Source organism: Lygodium microphyllum, chromosome 23 (assembly GCF_053477565.2).
Source record: "Lygodium microphyllum isolate KBCC chromosome 23, Lygodium_microphyllum_v1.1.10, whole genome shotgun sequence".
NCBI classification, from domain to species: domain Eukaryota; kingdom Viridiplantae; phylum Streptophyta; class Polypodiopsida; order Schizaeales; family Lygodiaceae; genus Lygodium; species Lygodium microphyllum.
This window is the reverse complement of record NC_141157.1, coordinates 96,204,252-96,224,659: the sequence shown is the minus strand read 5'-3', so window position 1 is coordinate 96,224,659 and position 20,408 is coordinate 96,204,252. Positions and strand designations below refer to the sequence as shown.

Genomic DNA, 20,408 nt, shown 5'->3' with positions numbered 1-20,408 from the left:
AACCTCTCTCTCTCTCTCTCTCTCTCTCTCTCTCTCTCTATGGGACCCACCTCACATTCTTTGTGAGTACCTACACAACCTTAGACCAATCCTAACCTGACCATCATCCTAGACAAGTATCAAGCAATCCCTCACACTCACTCAACTTACATCTACCCAAGAGACATTGATCAATGAAGTTCTAGGTGGCTATTATATGCATCCTAAATCCCAAGAAATGCATCAATGCCACATGTAAAAGAGGATACAATAAACCATTGGCTGAGACAAAGACCCCCAAGTTCCACTCTACATGGAATGGGATTGAGCCTGTGTGCTTGCGATTGATGAGGAATTTCCTCATGGCCTTCTCAAAGTGTCAATATGGATGGACACCTTCATCACTTACGATACTAGCAAGATCTACATATGGCCATAGCCTTATCAATCCACATCATATTTCCAGACTTGAAAACAATTCTATTTTGCAACACATACCTCAAGATTGCCCATGGCCAAAATTCTAACATATTAGTATATTATCTGATTAGCAGGTTGTCTGTCTCATGATACTAGTAAGACCTTGTGAGAAGAGCAAACACATTTCACTACAATACAGAATGTACAACGTACTTTTCATAGCCTACCACAAACCATTAAATCCATCCACATTAATCATTAGGGATTAGGGAAGAAAATTGATAGACCTGGACAATCTGGTGTAACCTTTTATGGTTGTAAAATAGGAAATGAAAAATAGATATACTTGCCATGTTGAACTTTCAGACGAATTTTCTTTATTGTTGTCACAATCTTCCTTTGCCAATATAGGAATTCTGAATCTGCTGTGGTAGTGGTTTCTCTGTATTGAAGCAGACATCACATCCTATTGTCAAAGACAATGTTCAGATAAGCTACGCAATTCGAAAAGGCCCATTAGACATCTAGGGATGAGGAAGAATAATAACTGAGCAGGGGGTGCATGTGTTTACCAACACCATTCTGTCAAGTGAATTGACTCTGTATTAGGGCCTTGTCACTTACTCTTACTGAATTCAGCCTTGCTAGTTTATCATTCTTTGTATCCAAAAGTCATAATATTCTATGCAAGTAAGTCATCATAACCAACAGGGGCACGTAACAGCTCAGAAATAGGAGTGGACTTCCTTTTTGTGACATTATTGTGCACTTCATTAACAGGCAGATGTACTCCCTGCTTAACACCTTCGACCCAGGCAGATATCACACGAGAATGGGATTGCTCTCTATCAGGATCAATCCTAGAGCATATCACATCTATAAGCCCATTTCTTGAAGGCCATACTGTCCTCCCAGTTTTCTTGACTTGTGCTGCTGGAACTGTGGGGGAGGTAGGTGCATCTGTTCTCTGTCGCTTACACTGGGGCTGTCCATCTATTTCCATGCTCTCTTCAGCCTTTCGCTTTTGCTGCTTCTGTGATTTTCACAACAACATGAAGCAAAATCAACAAAATTTGGAATAATACCAAATCTACTTTTGCTTACAATCACTAGGAATATAACTCAGGAAGAACACTCGTAATATCAGTAAAGTAACCTCAAAAGCTTTTCCAGCTGCCATAATAGCCTTGTAATCTTCCTGTGAGCGAGACTTCAGCACATTCCAAAGCACTCCTCCAGGAGTGCGACGCCTCTTCCCATTTACAGTCATCTGACCACCATGTCTTTCTATTACCTCTACCTGCAACAACAGAAAAAATAAGCTCTTCCTAAACATTAACAAACATGAGTCGTAACCATGCTCAGCCTTTCTTATATGTGCTTGACAAAGAACATCAAAGATTATGCTAAGATTTTTAGCAATCCACATCTGAATGGCTTAGTTTCTCCTTGGCAATTCCACATCCTATTACAGTAGCTGCAAACAATATATAGACAAGTATAGCTTTACAAAAGGTGAATGCATTTTAAGCCCTCATCTGCAGAACTATTTGTACCCTCTTTAATATTCCTGTTTCCTTATCAACCTAGTGCTCACACGCGCTCACTTGAGTTTTGCCTATCTAAGCTCCTGAATGGGTAAGAAGAAGAAAAACTAGGTTGCATTATATGGAGCAGCAAGGGTGGAGGTGCTGGTGGCCCAAGTCCACAAGCAGCATCTATCACTAAGTCTATTGGAAGGGTATAGTGCTGGGCTCAATACTTCCACGCGTGTACTTGGGCATCCCATTGTAGCACCTTGGGCCTGAGGGTTATCCAAGGATGGGAAGCTGCCATTTTTGCTCCCTCTTCACTATGATGCCTATTGTATCTCATCACCATGCACCCCAGTGAATTCCATTCTATCTTGTCTCATTAACTTGCTAATGTTTATGCTTTCATCACAAAGCTGTAAGGGCTCTACTTTGAGGTCCCACATGTGCTTGACTATCTGAGAGCAGGCTGCATTTGTGTTTGATAACTTTCCTCGTTCTTGTGGATGTGTTAGCAGAGTACAGATCCTGGGTGCCCAGACCTACTATCAAAGTGCATTTCAATTGTGAGTCAAGCACATCAGATGTGGTTGACTAGTATTTTTGAGTCACATTAAATGCCCAATTCCTCTCCACAACAATAACCTTTTACACCAAGATCACTCTAATTGCTCTTTATAAGCATCCACATCATCATTCAACACACATGCCTATCAATAATTGCAAGACTAGAAAAGTTAAAACACCGCATGCTTCCCGATTTCCAACTCTAGAGAAACTATATTGCAATAAATTGATCAATTCTCTTTCCAAGCTTACATAAATCTATATGGAGATTATTTACTGCAACATGCAATCCTAATCATCTTTGATCAGCAAAATCAAAGATAAAACAAGAGAAAAAAGATGGTACACCCAATATGTGAACCTAATAGCAAAAATAATGCTAGAGGAAAGACACAACCAAATGCTGGTCTAAAAGGGCAACACCATATTGCCTCAAGCATCGCAATGCTATCATGCTCATCACGAAGCCTATATTGATAATCATGATGTTCTCCACAACAAGCCACGATGTTGCTCCTCAGTTCTCCTAAACCAAGAATCACCTCTTCTGCCTCAAGATGCCTCCTCTCAACATGTGCATAACCCAAAATGGCAGTCCCAGTTTGCATGCAACACCAAATAGAAGGAAATTATCCAAAATTTTAATTTTCACTTTTCCAATTGGCATGCAATAATCCACACTATTTTCTAATGTTAGCATATGCTTGGGCTATGCAGACTTTCAAATGGGCTGCCCAAACATAAAATCTTAAGTAGATACACAAGCTATGGTCTAAACTTTAAAACTTAATTCTGTGCACAAACTTCCATTCTAATGTTCTAATCACTTTTTTGACCATTCATTAAAAAGGTTCGCTTATAGCACCTAGCAATATAAAATTCCAAGGTCCTGCCCATGTCCTACACTACTAATACAATGTCTATCATGCCCAAAGCTGGAAGTAAATTCACATCTTGGTGATAGGATATGAATGAAGTTCCAGTTGGAACTCCACCTTCTAGTCTCAATTCCCAAGTTTCACTAGGCAATTCTACAACTGCATAACAAGTTACAACTCTCATTCAGGTCCTTAAGGGTACCATGCTCACAAGATCTCACCGAAAGATACTTGTGATGTGGCAACAATTTCCAGTAAAAACCTTTAAAACACCAAAGTGGTTCCCAAACCATGGTGCGTAAGCACATGATCGGCCAAAGGTTTTGAAATCAAATATGGCTCTACACAATTCTTTTGATGTTACATTCAGCCAATCTTTTCCTTTTGTTAATGGGGTTTGCCTACCTTCGACTTTTGACTATTTAAGCCCACTCTTAGTTCTCAATCTAAAATTTGCCAAGTTAGTTAAGCAAGTTTCACTAGTCATAAACATTCTACCTTTGTCTAGAACAAGACAACACAACTATGTGTTGATTACCAAGCCCTCAATAAGCTCACTATCAAAAACAAGTTCCTCATACACAAGATTAAATATATGTAACAAAAAATCCAATGGTACTTCAAATGATAGATATTTAGAGCAAGTATGACCAATCCAAGGTCTTTGCAACTCATATTCAACCTTCACACACTAGGAGTTTGTGGTGATGCTATTTAGTTCTCATGGATGCACCAATCATCAATGGTCATGGAAACGCAAACTTACATGCAAAAAGTCATAATTAGAGGGTGTGCATTTGGAACCAAAAACTACAACCACATTAGAACTTACATAAAAGTATGCAATTCCAATATGTAGAGATGGCCCTCACCTCTTTTACAAGGTTCCGCATGGCATCAATGCCTAGCCTTTGAAGGGCGGCTTCAATGAGGAAACGTTTAGGCTCTTTCAAGAGCCTACATGTATTTCGAACAAAACTGCAAAACAAGCTATACAATTTAAGAAAGAGAAATTGATATTATTTAGTTTTAAAGGTTTTAGAAAATAGAGGTACAACGTTCAGAGATCCTACATTTAACAGACAAATATGCAGATAGTGCAATCAGAGATGACAGACTTTTCATTCGATTCAGGAGCAACTCGAAGACGAGCCAATTTCCTCTTTTCTTTTCTTCGTTTCTTCATGCTTGACTTTTTGGCCTTTTGTATGGCAACATCAAGCTCGTTCACAACAAAGCGAAAGTTTGTTTCTGCAATAGTCACCCAAAGAAAAGAGGCTCAACACAATTTTCAACTTAAACACAAACTCAGTAGTATGGGGAACAGCAGCAATCTGAAAACCAAAATGCCAACGTTACACCCCTTGTCACCCCTCCTGTCGAAAGGACATTTTAAGATTGCAATACCCAGAACGTAGCTGACATGCCAAATGGCTTTTATCCATCAAGGTTCAGCCAAGCAACAAGGCCAAACCCAAAATAAAGCAGGTTGTTTTAAAAGTTCACCTAATAGAGATGCTAAGCTGCTGTAGATCTGCATACAGGGAATGAGACTGGCCTGGAAGCAAGGGGTTGCACCTTACTCCAAGTATGATTACAAGGTCAAACCTTTCTAGCACAATAAGTTTTTGACAAATTCCCACTGTAACTCCTACATTATTAATTATGATGACATCACTAACTTCTACAAGGGAGGGACCTTCATACCTAGCTAGGTGGGGTGAGGGCAGGGGACCACCCCTCGTTGCTTGGCACAGTTGGAGGCAGTGGGCTTCAGACGCATGGCCCCCTGCCTCAAACACATCTAGCTAGGTATGTGGTGCCTCCTAAGCAAAAGCTCACGATGTTGAACACTATAGGGAAAAACAGGGAAAAACAAGCCTTTGTTCTCGCATCCTGCCCCCGATAGCATCTAGCTACACTCGTGAGCAGAAGCTCGTGATGTTAGACACCGTAGGGAAAAACAAGGAAAAAAAAGAGCCAATTTTTCTCACATGGGAATATGTCAAAACCTTATTGCTTAAAGAAAGGTTCTTTTAAAAGAGATGAGGTAGTCCAATGTAGGAAACATATGACAGGAAACCGACCTATAGGCAGGAACCCTGATCCTTCAGGGATTTCACCGTCCTCCAAACAAGATGGGTCGCTTGTTTTGTGCGGTAAGCCGAGGCCGCGAAGAATGTTTGCAGCTCCAGGAGCCTCCATGGCCGATGAGGTATGGTGGCCGTGACCGTTTAGATCCTCCTTGATAGAGAAGGCGTCCTCCTCGCCACAGTAGCCTTCCTCGTCGGCCTCCATGTAGTCGTCGACCTCCGGCAGCTGTCCGTCTTCGAGCAGGATGGTATCCAAGAGGGACTCTTCTTCCCGTCGCTCCATCGCCATGAAAGGAGGAGCTGTATGAAGGGCCGTCGAGACATCTATATAGCTTCTGCCGCGAAGTTTTAATTTCCCACCAAAACTATTCGCGAATCACCCCTAAGGACATTTTCCCTTCTGTCAAATTAATTAATTGATTTTACAAAATTACCATCGGTTCCCATCCTTGTGTGTGTCAAAAGAAGGTCATTGCCGGGGGAGATGACAATCGCTTTGAATCCACCAAATCAAAGGCGAGCATTATGCTTTGCAATTGGCTGAGAGCTACAAAAGTTGAAAGATAGCATGCGTAGAAATGATCATCTACTGGGACATATGAGTGATCTTCTTGGGGTGCCCTACCTCTAGCACGTCTACCTTATTCTTCGCTAAGTGCGGTTGGGGGTGGGGGCTAGGGTATTGTTGGAGGCAAGGAGGCTGCTGGCCCCCACCACCAACCACACGTAGCTAGGTATGCAGTCCCTCCCTCATGGAAACTCGTGATATTGTCATAATTCAAAATGTGGAAATTATAGTGGGAATTTGTCTATAATTTCTCGTGAAACCAATCAAATGTTTTCCTCAATACTTTGTCCTTTGCATGTGGGGGAAAAGGCCCAAAGATGATCAAGCACAAGAGATTGGTACTGTCATTAAGGTTCTAAAGCATAGTGGAGAAGGAGAGATGGATCTAGCCAGCTATGAGCACCTAAAAATGTAAAGCCTTTGATCTAGAGTTTGTAGTGCAAGCTATGGCCACAAAATTACAAAAGATCAACAATAGCAGACAACAATCACAATTGGAGTCTCCAAACTATGTTCATATGCTCAATCTTTCCTTCCCCATTGAAGCATGTTGTAGCATGGGCTATGGCCACAAAAAAGGCAAAAGACCAATAGTACTAGACAATGAGCATTATTGGAGTCTCCAAAATGGGACCATAAGTTCAATGTTTCCCTCCCCATTGAAGTTTTCTATGCAAGGTATTACAACTTCCCCACAACGACTAATCATTTCTTTTACTTCTTGGGTCATGTTCTTTTCAATGAAGCAAAATGATTCAATAGCACCTATCAAGCACATTGTAGCTTGATCTACCATAAGTTTATTGGGAAAGGATTATAACAAGTGCTTCTAAAGTCTTAACCAAAAAGAGATCGAATCTTGTCCTACTCTATCAGATTTAAGGGCAACCTTGTCTATTGTTTGCCATGGATGGTAAGCTTTTCTCCTAATAATGTAGTCCTATATATGGATCACATTCCCTAATTTGTATGCATTATTTGAAACAAAAGTTAATAGCATTACTTGGGCCTTGGGTAAGGTACTAATTGTATCCTCACTTCCCTTTCTTGGGAGTAAAGATGCCTGCTATGCCTAGCCGCCCATGTATTACTACATTGACAATACCCGCACACCTCTACACTACAAGTGGCAGCCGGGCACCATCATCGTCGCTCCATTCTTTATTCTTTTAGTGACATTTGAATAAAGGGAAGGCCAGTCACATACTGTGACTGTTGGAGTTCCTACATCTTGTGTGTGTCTCTCTCTCTTGCTCTTGCTCCTTCCACCATAACTATTACTTCCCCTCGCGTGCTTCCACTCCAAGCTCACTCCCTTCAATTAGTATCAGAGCCATCTTCCCCAATATCTCGATCCCGACTCGACATTAGCTTCCATTCGAATACCTACATCAGTTCATAGTCATGGGTAGCTCAACCTTCAAGGTACGTCTTGATCTCCCATTGCTTTAGCTCCTACCAGGGCCTATTGAGGCTTCTTCAATGCATCATTGGGCATGCCTTGATCCCACTTCAATGAGCATTTAGCTCAACCATAGTAGCAGCCACACCAGACCAACCAACGTGATTTGCACCTACCTATCCAATCACCTCCCTGATCAATTTGGTACCTCTCCTACCTCTCGTGTGGGCGTTAGTTAACAACCCCTAGCACTTAGGCAACCTCTTGGACTCTTCTCGACATTGGTCACTTGCATATTGGAGCTCCCAACTCCCATTTCTTGCTAAAATATATAGCAAACCTGTTGTTATACAGGCTTGACCTGAGTTTTCTCAGACATTGGAGCTTCTACGTGCTTCCTGGGATGCCCGTATGTATATGTATGGATGCCAGATACTTAGGAGATGATATGGCATTGATGTGAGATGCTATTGGACTAAGGACACACACTTGGCTTAGTTTTCTCAAAGATTTCATTGTTTCGGGGCTTGGTATCGATGCCCAAATGTGCATATTGTTCGTGAATGTCATTTGGGTGTTTCACACACATGTATTGATTTTTAGTATTGGTATATACACTCGAATATGCTATGAGATTCTCTTGAGCTTCGATTTTGAGCTTGGCAATATTCATCTTAGCTGTGGTTAAAGCCTTGGTTGCTTATGTTGTTATAAGCTGGAATAATATATTGGTTTTTATGCTTTTGAATGTATGCTCTACGGATCTTGGATGTTTGGATGTCATCACCATAATGTTCTGAGCTTTGGTTACTCATTTGGCATTCAACTTTTACTTTAGCGAGAGCTATTCGACTACATGTATTGAGCCACTTTGATACTTGGATATACTATAGAGCTTTTGGTTTATGCGGTTTTGCTTGAGCTTATTACATTGAGATAGTGGGACTCATTGTGACATGTACATGCTCTATTGATATTTATTGGATGTAGTTACCCCATCCTAGGCGGATTTGATCTCTTGGCTTGGACCTGGTACTTAAATCTGTCAGGGTGTTGTCAGTGGTGTTTATATGCTTCTGGGTTATGTATTGAGCTTTGCTCAGTGGGTTATGCATCTAGCAATTCTCATCATTTACCCTTGAGACCTATCCTGCACATGACATCTATGCCTATTGCACGTATGGTTTTTGACACACTGCAATTGTGACAGTCTTTAATACTGGTTGTTCCTAGCTTCTTCCCTCTTGGTTGGTCACAGTTGGTTGTTGGCATGTTGTTGCAATTTATTACAGCAACCTAACATTTAGTTTTATGCATTCTATTTAAGGGTAGTCACCTGGACTTGATAGTCTTTTACTTACAAGTTGTGGCGAAAAAATAGGATTTTTCCAATGTTCAATGTCCCATTGTTGAATCCTAATGTCCCAATACGAGGATGTGCAATGGAATAGGAGGCTTATACTCTTTAGTGGGATGGAGTGGTGATGAACGAATCTTCCATTTTACTGCATTATTTACTTCGAAACACACATGGTCAAAGTAGAAAGTTGGATTGATGAGGAATAATTTTGAAGTTTGATTGTGATTGAGTATGATAGAGTAGGATCATCAAATAGGGAGAAAAAACCAATTAAATACTTTAAAAAATGTTAACTCGTGTCTTCTATTGAACGAGGCACGTGATAATTTATTGGTTGCTCGTATTAGGCTAGTTACACTTAATGATTATTTGTGGCAATTTTTTTTGTGTGTGGAAAAAGAGCGTTAATAAAATTTATAAGTCTTTATATGTATGAGTTAAGCCTACTTCTTTTTGAGTTTGTGTAAGTTTAACTAGCAAACTCATTGTAACACAAAGTTCACCGCTCCTAATCAAACTACCACACTGAAAAACCTTAGCAACATCCTTAGGGCCTAAAGCTAGCCACTCCCAATGAGACCCACCAATGAAACACCTTAGGAACATCCTCAGGGCCTACAAGCTAGCTATGAGTGGATTGGTCCATGAGTGCCTCCAACCTAGTCACATACACCACAGGTATTACAATGCACTCATGAGGGGGCTGCCCACAAGCACCTTAGTCACCATGAGTGATCCCTCTTCCCTCAACATCATGAGGCTAACCTCCACTCCATGTCATGGATCCTTAGATTGTAAGCATCAATTCACTTTCATCAACTACATGACTGCTAACTAAGGCCATCTCAATCATCTATCTCAACAGTCATTTGTCGAGAAGTTGACTACAAGTCAATGTCCACAAGGAAGTCATTCACTACCTCCAATTCAAGAGTACGGCCTTCCCATAATACAAGATGGCTGGCTAGTTAGCTTCTAACCATGTCATTATAATCAACATATATGAGACATTTTAGTTTGCCCTATTGGCACATCTATGAGCTTATTGAAAACCACCTTCTAGCCACTTAGCCCAATGCACATGGCCACCACAAGTCATGATTGCACTTACTATCTACTACTCTTATTAGCAATCAATTAACAACCACCCACATGAGTACCATGTCCACCCACTTGGCCACATGTGTAGGCCACTATTGATTGCAACCATGTGCTTGTCAGTCCACACCCTATACAATGACTACCCCGCGTGGTGGGGGTACTACAGCAAATCAATGCAACCACATGCTTGTCAACCCGTACCCTATGTAGTGACAAAACTCACACGGTGAGGGTACTAGCTTGAATTAATGCAATGAACAAAATATTAGATATAAGGAGAAGCTCACTCAAGAACACAAGAAGAGAGATGGAGGCCAAAACATTTTCTTTTGTATTTTTCTTTCATCTTTCCCACACACTACAATGTACACTAGGTGTAGATAAGATACAATAAAAAGAAAAGTAGCCTACTAAGTTGAACAATGCATAACTAACTATAATAATTGACTAGCACTATAACTATGCTAGTTGTAAGTAGATAGATGCAAACAACTAATACAATAAATGGTGAGTCAATGGCCATATGCAAGTCATGATGTGCACTAATATTCTAATTGTAGACATGTGGACCCATTTAATAAAGTGATTTATCATTAATATTTGCATGTGTTGAGCCAGCCATCTCAATGCACAGCATTGCCACTGGTGAAACCAACCTTGAAGCAAGCCAACTACCTTATACCCAACTGATGACACAATTGACCACCACTAATTAGTCAATCATGCCCACACCTTACTACTTAGCTCACCCCAAAAGTCAACCCATCATGTAATTACTACAAGCATATAACACGTGTGACCATGACCCAATCCTTGCAACTCCCAACCCCACATGTCTCTAGTCATTGAGGTCCAAGACATGCATCATGATCCTAGCCATGTGGTGTAGCTCACCTCATCACAGTCATTGAGCTCCCTCTACCCATTGACTCTAGCTATCCCAACACATCCACGGTCCTTCACACCATCCATCTTTAACTCTAATCCCTAGGTTGTCAATAATCACTTCCACCATACTCACTACAAGCCTAGAGACCCCACCTCTTAACTTGACATAAACTTCCATAGCCATTGACAAAAGTGGAAGAAAGTAAACAAATCTATGACTAGTTAGAAGGAAGGGGTAGTAAACAATGTTTCCCGTCCCGTGGTATTGCACCGGACCTCGCCACCTTTTTTCCTTTGTGTGCGACTTGATATGTAGAGCGTAGGAGGAGGTACACAAATAAAACTATCAATTCACCTCCAAGTCCAATCTCTCTTTCGCTTTATCGAGCTTTATATATATATATATACATATGTATATATATATGTATATATATACATATATATATACATATGTATATACATATGTATATATATATATATATATATATATAGATATATAGATATATATATACATATGTATATATATATATACATATATACGTATATGTATGTATGTATGTATGTGTATATATATGTATATATATATACACACACACATGTATGTATATATATATATAGTTAAGGGTTTACCTTAGGTGTGTTCAACGCTTCAGAAAGGCGCGGAAGGCTTGTGTATCCAGGCCCGGTAAAGCGAAAGAGAGATTGGACTTGGAGGTGAATTGATGGTTTTATTGACATGCTTTGTGTACCTCCTCCTACGCTCTACATATCAAGTCGCACACAAAGGAAAAAAGGTAGCGAGGTCTGGTGCAATACCACGGGACGGGAAACATTGTTTACTACCCCTCCCTTCTAACTAGTCATAAATTTGTTTACTTTCTTCCCCTTTTGTCAATGGCTATGGAAGTTTATGTCAAGTTAAGAGGTGGGGTCTCTAGGCTTGTAGTGAGTATGGTGGAAGTGATTATTGACAACCTAGGGATTAGAGTTAAAGATGGATGGTGTGAAGGACCGTGGATGTGTTGGGATAGCTAGAGTCAATGGGTAGAGGGAGCTCAATGACTGTGATGAGGTGAGCTACACCACATGGCTAGGATCATGATGCATGTCCCAACACATGGCTACACCACATAGCAATATCTAGACGAGTGGCTATCATGGCATACATAAGACTGCCCACGACTAATGCATGGGAAATCTTGATCATCTCGGCCCTTTGCTCATTTGTGTGCAGATAATTGGCCTGTGAAACCTTTACATGAGTAGGTAATGGACAGTAGGCTTAGCATCCTTCATGCAAAAGCACTCAAGGACTTTATGAATGTAGTCCCTCTGTGACAGATAGAGTAGTCCTTGAGCTCTATCGCTCGTAATGCGCATACCAAGTATATGAGAGGCTTGTCCCAGATCTTTCATCTCAAAGATCTTCTGTGAGTAGTAGTAGATATATATATATATATATATATATATATATATATATATATATATATATATATATATATATATATATATGTATGTATGTATGTATGTATGTATGTATGTATGTATGTATGTATGTATGTATGTATGTATGTATGTATGTATGTATGTATGTATGTATGTATGTACATTCGGGCAAGAAGGCCCTTTGTTTGAAGAAAAAGAAGATGATGGAGTGGAAGAAAGCGGAGGCGAGAAGGAGAGGAAAGTGCGGGAAACGAAGATGTGGGCAAAAGGCCCAAGTTTTTATGAAGGAAAAGATGGAAACCGGGCTGTGGCCCTAAGTTTTTGAAGAAAAGAATATGAAGTTGGAGAAGGAGATGAAGAGGCTCAGAGCCGTCTGCGCGTTCGATGCGTAGACGGTTTGCCCCAGGTTATTGGGGGAAAAGCAACCCTTCTTGGGTACGGCGCGAGGCGTATGATGGGACGCAGCTTAGGCCCTGGTTGAAGCAACACCAAGTCAACTTGCCAAGGAAAAGGAAGGGGGAAGACAACTTCGATTCAAGTTCAGAAAACAACTCAAAGTCTACTCATGTGTGTGTGTGTATATAGCTACTACTACTCACAGAAGATCTTTGAGATGAAAGATCTGGGACAGGCCTCTCATATACTTGGTATGCGCATTACGGGCAATAGAGCTCAAGGACTACTCTATCTGTCACAGAGGGACTACATTCATAAAGTCCTTGAGTGCTTTCGCATTAAGGATGCTAAGCCTATCGACTGTCCATTACCTACTCATGTAAAGGTTTCACGGGCCAATTGTCTGCACACAGATGAGCAAAGGGAAGAGATGATCAAGATTTCCCATGCATCAGTCGTGGGCAGTCTTATGTATGCCATGATAGCCACTCGTCCAGATATTGCTTTTGTAGTTGGGATTGTGGCACGTTATATGTAGCAAGAAACATTGGGATGCCGTGAAGGGTATCATGAGGTACCTGAAGGGCATAGCAGATATGTGCCTTTGTTATGGCAGCCAAGATACAGGAGTCGTAGGGTACACTGACTCAGATTATGCAGGACATGCAAATAGTAGGAAGTCCACTTCTAGCTATGTGTTCACTTAGGATGGAGGGGCTATCTCTTGGATGTCTAGGGTGCGGAAGTGTAAGACCATTTCTACTACAGAGGCCAAGTACATTGTAGCCACAGAGGCTTGCAAGGAGGCTGTCTAGTTAGTCCATTTGTTTGCAGACCTTGGTATAACAGATGATATGCCTACATTGCATTCGGATTCTATGAGTGCCATTCAGTTGGCCAAGAATCTGGTCTTCCATGCGAAGACGAAACATATTGACGTGAGGTATCACTTCATTCGCGAGGTCATTGAGGATGGGTCTGTTGACCTTGTCAAGATTCTGACTAAGCAGAATCCTGCAGACTTGCTCAGAAGAGCCTCAGTACCGAGCGCTTTGCCTTCCTCAGGAGATTGATGGGCATTTGATGAGATGACGTCTTTTTCATCATCCTGTTGTACACCTGTACGTGTTGTACTATCTTTTCTTTCTTCTCTCTCACTGAGGTAGATTCACCTTTAAGTGGGAGGTAGTTGGGGGTAAAGGCGCCTTCGCCTACCCGCCCGTGTATTACTACACTGACAGTACTCGTCACTGCATACTGTAGGTGGCAGGTGCTCGTCACTCACAGTCACTTATTCTTTATTCTTTTAGTGACAGTTTGAATAAAGGAAGGCCCGGCCACACATTGTGGTCAATGGAGTTCCCACTTTGAGTCTCTCTCTCTCTTGGCTTTTGCTCTCCATCTGCCATAGCTCTCACCGCCAAGCTTCCTCCTCCTGGGTTTCACTTCCCTTTCACATCTATGCTCAAAGAAACTACTCATAAATAGTATTCAATCTTGTTATCTATAAAACTACAATAAATTACCATAAATCAGTGGGTAGATGACCAATAGACTAAGCTCCCACTACCATGAATATTTGGGTAGCAGTCATGGATATATAGAATGCAACTAATAGTATATCAACCAAGTACAAATAACTATCAAAGCATACCAAATGTCAAATATATAGATGTATACAACCAATGTGTGACAAGTATCCACCACTACAATCCACTGACAATGATATGTACTAAGTATCTAAATGTTTAAAAGCAAATCAACCCATAAGAGTCAATATCTACAATAGCAATGTATGCTTATATCAACTGAGCATATACATAAGCAAAGGGCTCCCATTGTCTCTAAAGAACCAAGATCTACCAAATAAATACAAGTGTCCCCCACTGGAAGTAAATTTGAAATGTTCAAGAGCACAACAAGGCTTAATGCATCAAGCATATAACATCCACTAAGCCTATGCCCATCAATGATACATTCAGGAGCATATATATCTGATATGTCTTCAATCCACAAGTGAAGAATCACTAAAGCAAATGGTTAACACCCAAATACATCCAAAAGAGCTCAAATCCAAGCTTCAAAGGTCACCATAAACATATTTGGATATAAATATCAATGCCGGTCTGTGTTTTTTGCCATCTAAGGCTAATTCAAGCCCCATTTTAGCTCCATAAGGTTACTGACAACAATTTCAACGAATATTGTAATCTCAGCTATATCAGCCCCTCTTAGGTACATAGGTTATATATTTCAAATTTTCTGTAAGTTTTGAGGTGTTTGTCAAGAAGGAAACACAATATTTATTGACAAACAAGTTGTAAATTGTCAATGTCTCTTGGATCTTAAGTGTTTTGGCCTTTGAAGTTTATGCTTCTAAAGTATATCACCACAAGAATTTGGTCAATCTCTTTTCCTTTGTGACCTTTCTCTTTTGTTCTTCTAGTCTCAGTGTAAACTACTAAAGCTATGTTGGTTTAAGTTGTGTATACTTGTGGGTCTCAATTGATTCTAGTTTCTCATTAGCAAGTTCTTGTTGGGGGTTAAAGGCCACCTATGCCTAGCCGCCTATATTTACCTTGTACTCAATACCTACATACCTATATGCTACAGGAGGTAGTTTCCTATCACAATCATCTTTATTCTTGATTATTTAATATTAATAAAGGGAGACAAGTCACACATTGTGACTATTGGAGTTCCCACACAATGATCTTGCTCTCTTGAGTTAGAAGCTCCATAGCCATTGATTTTACTTTTGCTTGTGCTCTTCTCTCTCTCACTCATGCTCACCCTTTAAGTTGGTATCAGAGCGGCATTCAAGGAACTTTATCCATTTTGCTTTTGACTGAGGAAGAAAGCTTCAACCCCAACTTCCATGGCTATCATACCTTTAATCATCTAAGATTTACTTATTTCGAGGGCTTCCTTTCATGTGACTCCACATTGCAATTGATTTTATATCTATCGTACCATTTCAAGTTGTGTACAAGTGGGAGATGATCATGTATGTAATATTATTGGCATTGGTGATATTCATTTGCAAATTTCTACATGTACTTCTTTTGTTTTGCACAATGTATGTTATGTCCTAGCTTTTATGAAAAGCCTTATCTTTGCTGGTTAGTTGGATGATGCTAGTTATCATGTCTCTTTTAGTAATTCTACTTGAAAGATTACTTGTGGCAACATCATTTTTGCTAGAGGTGCCAAAGTTGGCAATCTTTAACCCTTGCTTATTTCCACATCTACTAATCATGTATTGGCCATAAGTGATCTTCCTTCTATATCTCTATGGCATTGTCACCTTAGGCATATGTCACTTAAAGAATGAAAGTTTGGACTCATTTGCAATATCTCTCACCCTTGACTATTCTTGTTTCGATTCTTGTCATCATTGCTTGTATGGCAAGCGGACTTGTAATGCTCATAAGAAGTCCACTCTACCTACATGGGTGAGCTATTAGCTCTTATTCATTCTAATGTTTGTGGTCCCATGCCTTGTTAGCCTTTGGGTAGTGTAAGTATTTTGTTACATTTATTGATGTTTCTTCACATGAAGTTTGGGCCTATCCCGTAAAGTACAAATCAAACATTCAGCTACTTTTTAGCACTTTGTTGCTTTGGTTGAGAACCAGTCTAGGAAGAGGCTGAAATGCCTAAGGTTAATTACTGAGGCAAATAGCCACAACCCAAATGCAACCAACCAAGATCAAATCCAAGGCTTAAGGCTTACCATAAGCATATCTAGGCACATGATCAATGCCAACCATCAACATAATCATGTAGCATACCCGAATAGCATGTAAGCATTCAATACATAGAAATTCATTATGTCCAAACTTTGCTACAATAAAGAACCCTTCAAACTTTGCTACAATAAAGAACCCTTCAAACATTGAGCTATTCAAGCTCTAATCAATCAAAAAATGTTGCCTAAGTATAAAACTAACACTTGGGTGTTACAAACTTGCCCCATAAGCATCACATCAGCCATAGGCATTCAAATACATATTGCTCAAATAGTATACAACAAACCTACCCTATGTTCATAGTCAATGGTTGAGCTTAATAGCTCCAAATATCACTCAAGACCAAGCTTTTAAATGCCAAAACAATGCCCAAGTAGTTGCCAATGATTTGCCCAAGCACTGAGCAAGGAGAAATGAGTTGTAAATCACATGTGAGAGCTAAGATAGGGGCTATAGACAACAGGCACAAACACATGGGCTACTGCTAGTATTGTTATTGGCTAGGCTGAGGCAAATGGCCACAAGGAGGCACTTGGCAGGGCTCATATAATCCCTTAGAAGACCTCAAGCAAGGACAAGTTGTAGCAAGTGGAATGTCAATGCACACCTTGGGAGTGTAGAAGTGGGGCATTGATGAAAGCTTCGAGCAAGCTCTTCTTCTAAAGCTAAAGATCATGCTAGAGAAGCTCCTCAAATGTCCATTATAATACTAGTTGAAAGGTGGAGCAAGAGTGGAAGTACAAGCCGAAGCAAGAGGTATGGAGGTTCAAGCAAAAAATAGCAAAGATGATATGTCAGAACTCTAACAGTCACAATGTGTAACTTGCTTTCCCAAATTCTATTGACATGTAAAGAATAAATAATAATGTGACATTAATGAGTAGCCACAGCCTATAGTATATAGGTGTGCATACAGTAAGTACAAGTAAATGTAGGTGCCTAGGCCTCTAATCCCCCACATATGTAAAATGTGCTTTTGGGTAGTTTTGATTGTTAGGGCATCGAGCATCATTTGATTGCCTCTCATACCCAACCCCAAAATGGTATTGCTAAGCACATGAATAGGACCATTTAGGAGAGACTCTGTTCTATGCTCAGTCATGTTAGCTTATCCCATACTTTTTGAGCTAAGGCAATTACTACTATAGTTCATTTGATTAATAGATCCCCATGCACTACTCTTGGTGGTAGAGTTGCAGAGGAGGTATCATTTGATAAACATCCTTCATATGCACACATGAGAGTCTTTGGATGTGAGGCATTCTGCCATATTGCCAAATACAAGTTCAATAAGTTGGATTCAAAGTCTATCAAATACATATTTCTTGAACATGGTGATGCATGTGAGATGGGCAATCGTTCTTTGGGACCCACATGCTAGGAAGTTATCTGTAACCGTGATGTTGTATTCCATGAGAAAAATATGCATAAGAAACCTGAGAAAATGATTCAAGTGCACATGGTGATCTTTCATGAGAAACTTGGTACTCTATGTTGATGATATGTTAATTGCTAGGAGTGCTTATGATGAGCTGGGTACTTTGAAGGCTTGACTCAAGAAGAGCTTTGAGATGAAAGATATGGGACATGTGTCTCATATACTTGATATGTGTATTACATGCAATCACTCTAAGGGACTCCTCTACTCGTTGCAAGAAGTACACTCGTAGGGTATTTGAGTGGTTCCATGTGCAAGGTGGTAATCCTACTAGCACCCATTTACCTTCTCATGTGAAGATTAGTTAAGTAGATTGTCCCTAGTCAAATGATTAGTACATGTGAGATGGCCAAGATTCCCTGGGTGGAAAGTTTGACGTATGCCATGATAGCCACTAGACCTGGCATAGCATTTGCAGTAGTTGTGGCTCCTTACATGGTGACTCTGGACCCATGACATTAAGATGTTGTGAAGGGTATCATAAGATACCTTAAGGTCATTTTGCAAACTTATAACTTTGCTATGGCAACTAGGATACTGTAGTCATGGGCTACACTGACTTAGATTATACAAGATATGTAGGAGTAAGAATTCCACCTCTAGCTATGTCATCATCATTGCTAGAGGCGTTGTTTGTTGAGGTTGAGTACATTGTAGTCATTGAGGCTTGCAAGAAGGCCCTATGGTTAGGCCGTCTGGTTGTAGACCTTGGTATTACTTCTATGACTCCTACCTTACATCAAATTCTATGAGTGATATCCAATTGGCATGCAATCCAATCTTTCATGCAAATACCAATTACATTGAGGTGTGTTATCACTTCATCAAAGAGGTGATCGAGAACAAGCACAAAGAGCTTATCAGGATCTCTATTAATGAGAATCTTGCTAATCTGCTCACTAAAAGCCTCTCGATGGAATGTTTTTCCTTCCTTAAGAGAAGGTGATGAGCATAGGATGAGATAATTTCTTTCCTTATCCAGTTGTACTCATATGTACATATTGTACTTTTCTTCTCACTCAAGGCATATACACCTTTAAGTGAAAGTTTGTTGGGGTTAACGCTGCCTATGTCTAGCTACCTATATTTACCTTGTACTCATTGCCCACACATCTGTACACTATAGGTGGCGGCTACCCATCACTATCATCTTTATTTTTTATTCTTCACTATAATAGAATAATAAAGGGAGGTAGGCTACACATTGTGATCGTTAGAGTTCCCACACATCGGTCTTGCTCTCTTGAGTTCAAATATCCATAGCCATTGCTCTTACTTTTGCTTGTGCTATTTTCTCTCTCACACATTTGTTCACACTTTTAGTTTTAACTCAATTTTTCTCCATGCACTTTTAGTGAGGTGCACTTGAAGTTGTAGTGATTGGCCCTAATTAGTGACTCCAATGAGCAATTTATGTCAATGTATACAAGCAACTCAATTGCTTAAGGAATCTACTTGCAAAAAAGCTATCTTAGTGTAAACTAGCAGTGCTAAGGTGTGCTTAAAGGAAGTCGCTCAGCAAGTCTTAATTGAATTGAGTAAGTCACACGCTCGTGATTTGAGTTATTGGCTTTGGTCACATGAGTTCTAGTCCATGAATAAGCTTGAGTTTTGTTTCAAGACAAAATATAATGTCCCACTAGCTCTAGTTTCACAGAAGTTCTAGTTGCACCATCCAATGGTCTCAAACATCCCTAAGATTTCCCTAGTGTATGATATGAACTCCAAAGAGTGCAAGTTCAAGTGATTGATTCAATTCAACATAACGAAGTCGGAAATCTTTGTTGATTGACCCCCCTAAAATGAAGTGGATTCTAGCCTAGGTGCCTAAGTGGGGTGTAAGTTGTGATCCTAAGTGGATTTAGTCTAAGTGTTTCATATAAGTCTTGTGTGTCAACTAGGTTGGGCCTAAATGAGTCTATAAATGTGGTCTTTAAGACTTGATCAAATCTAAGTGGGTCACCATGATAGTCCTAGTATGGTGAATTTCATGCATCTAAATGTGTTTAAGTTTGGTATGTAAGCTGTAAGCCTACATGGATTGAACCCAAGTGAATTAGATCTAAGGAATGTCTAGGTGAGCCACCTAATGGATTTAGGTGCTATGAATGTGTGGATCAAGACTTGTTTAAGTGTGGTGGATGCAATGCTAACTCTATGCCTAGGTGCGATGGATCTAAGTAATTAATTTTAAGTGAACAAGTTCAGGGGTTCAAGTTATGGAGACTAAATTTTTAATAGGTCAAAGTCATTAATCTAGGTTAATTGCTAAGTCCAACTACAAGTCTACATTAGTTATGACCAAGCGGTAGTGTCTAGGTTAGTCTAATACCAAGCTAAATGTGTCTAAATGGCTTAATAAAGTGGGTTAAGTCCTAGGACTAGGTCCATGTGTGTATGGGTTCTAAATGTCCTTATGTCCTAATTTGTGTATCTAACTATGTAAAAGTAGGATGAAAAAGCTTAACTATTAAAGGGTCAAGTGAATTAGTGAAACTTTTGCCCCTAGTGGTCAAAGCTTTAGTCTCTAAGTCCCTTGGCAGGTTGATTGGCCTAAGCCTCACTAAGATGGAGTATTTGTTAATGGA

At 40.1% G+C, this 20,408-nt stretch overlaps 1 protein-coding gene across 1 annotated transcript; it reads right to left on the bottom strand.

Annotated features, from left to right (window-relative positions):
• Positions 1-729: 729 nt before the first annotated feature.
• On the bottom strand, positions 730-5,787 carry LOC148016498 (phosphorylated adapter RNA export-like protein). Its single transcript, XM_087664423.1, has 5 exons — positions 5,464-5,787; positions 4,495-4,627; positions 4,249-4,354; positions 1,556-1,699; positions 730-1,432 (listed from the first exon to the last, which is right to left on the bottom strand). Exons 1-5 carry the CDS (start codon positions 5,756-5,758, stop codon positions 1,082-1,084), a joined length of 1,029 nt encoding a protein of 342 aa, XP_087520549.1. The 5' UTR covers positions 5,759-5,787; the 3' UTR covers positions 730-1,081.
• Positions 5,788-20,408: the final 14,621 nt, after the last annotated feature.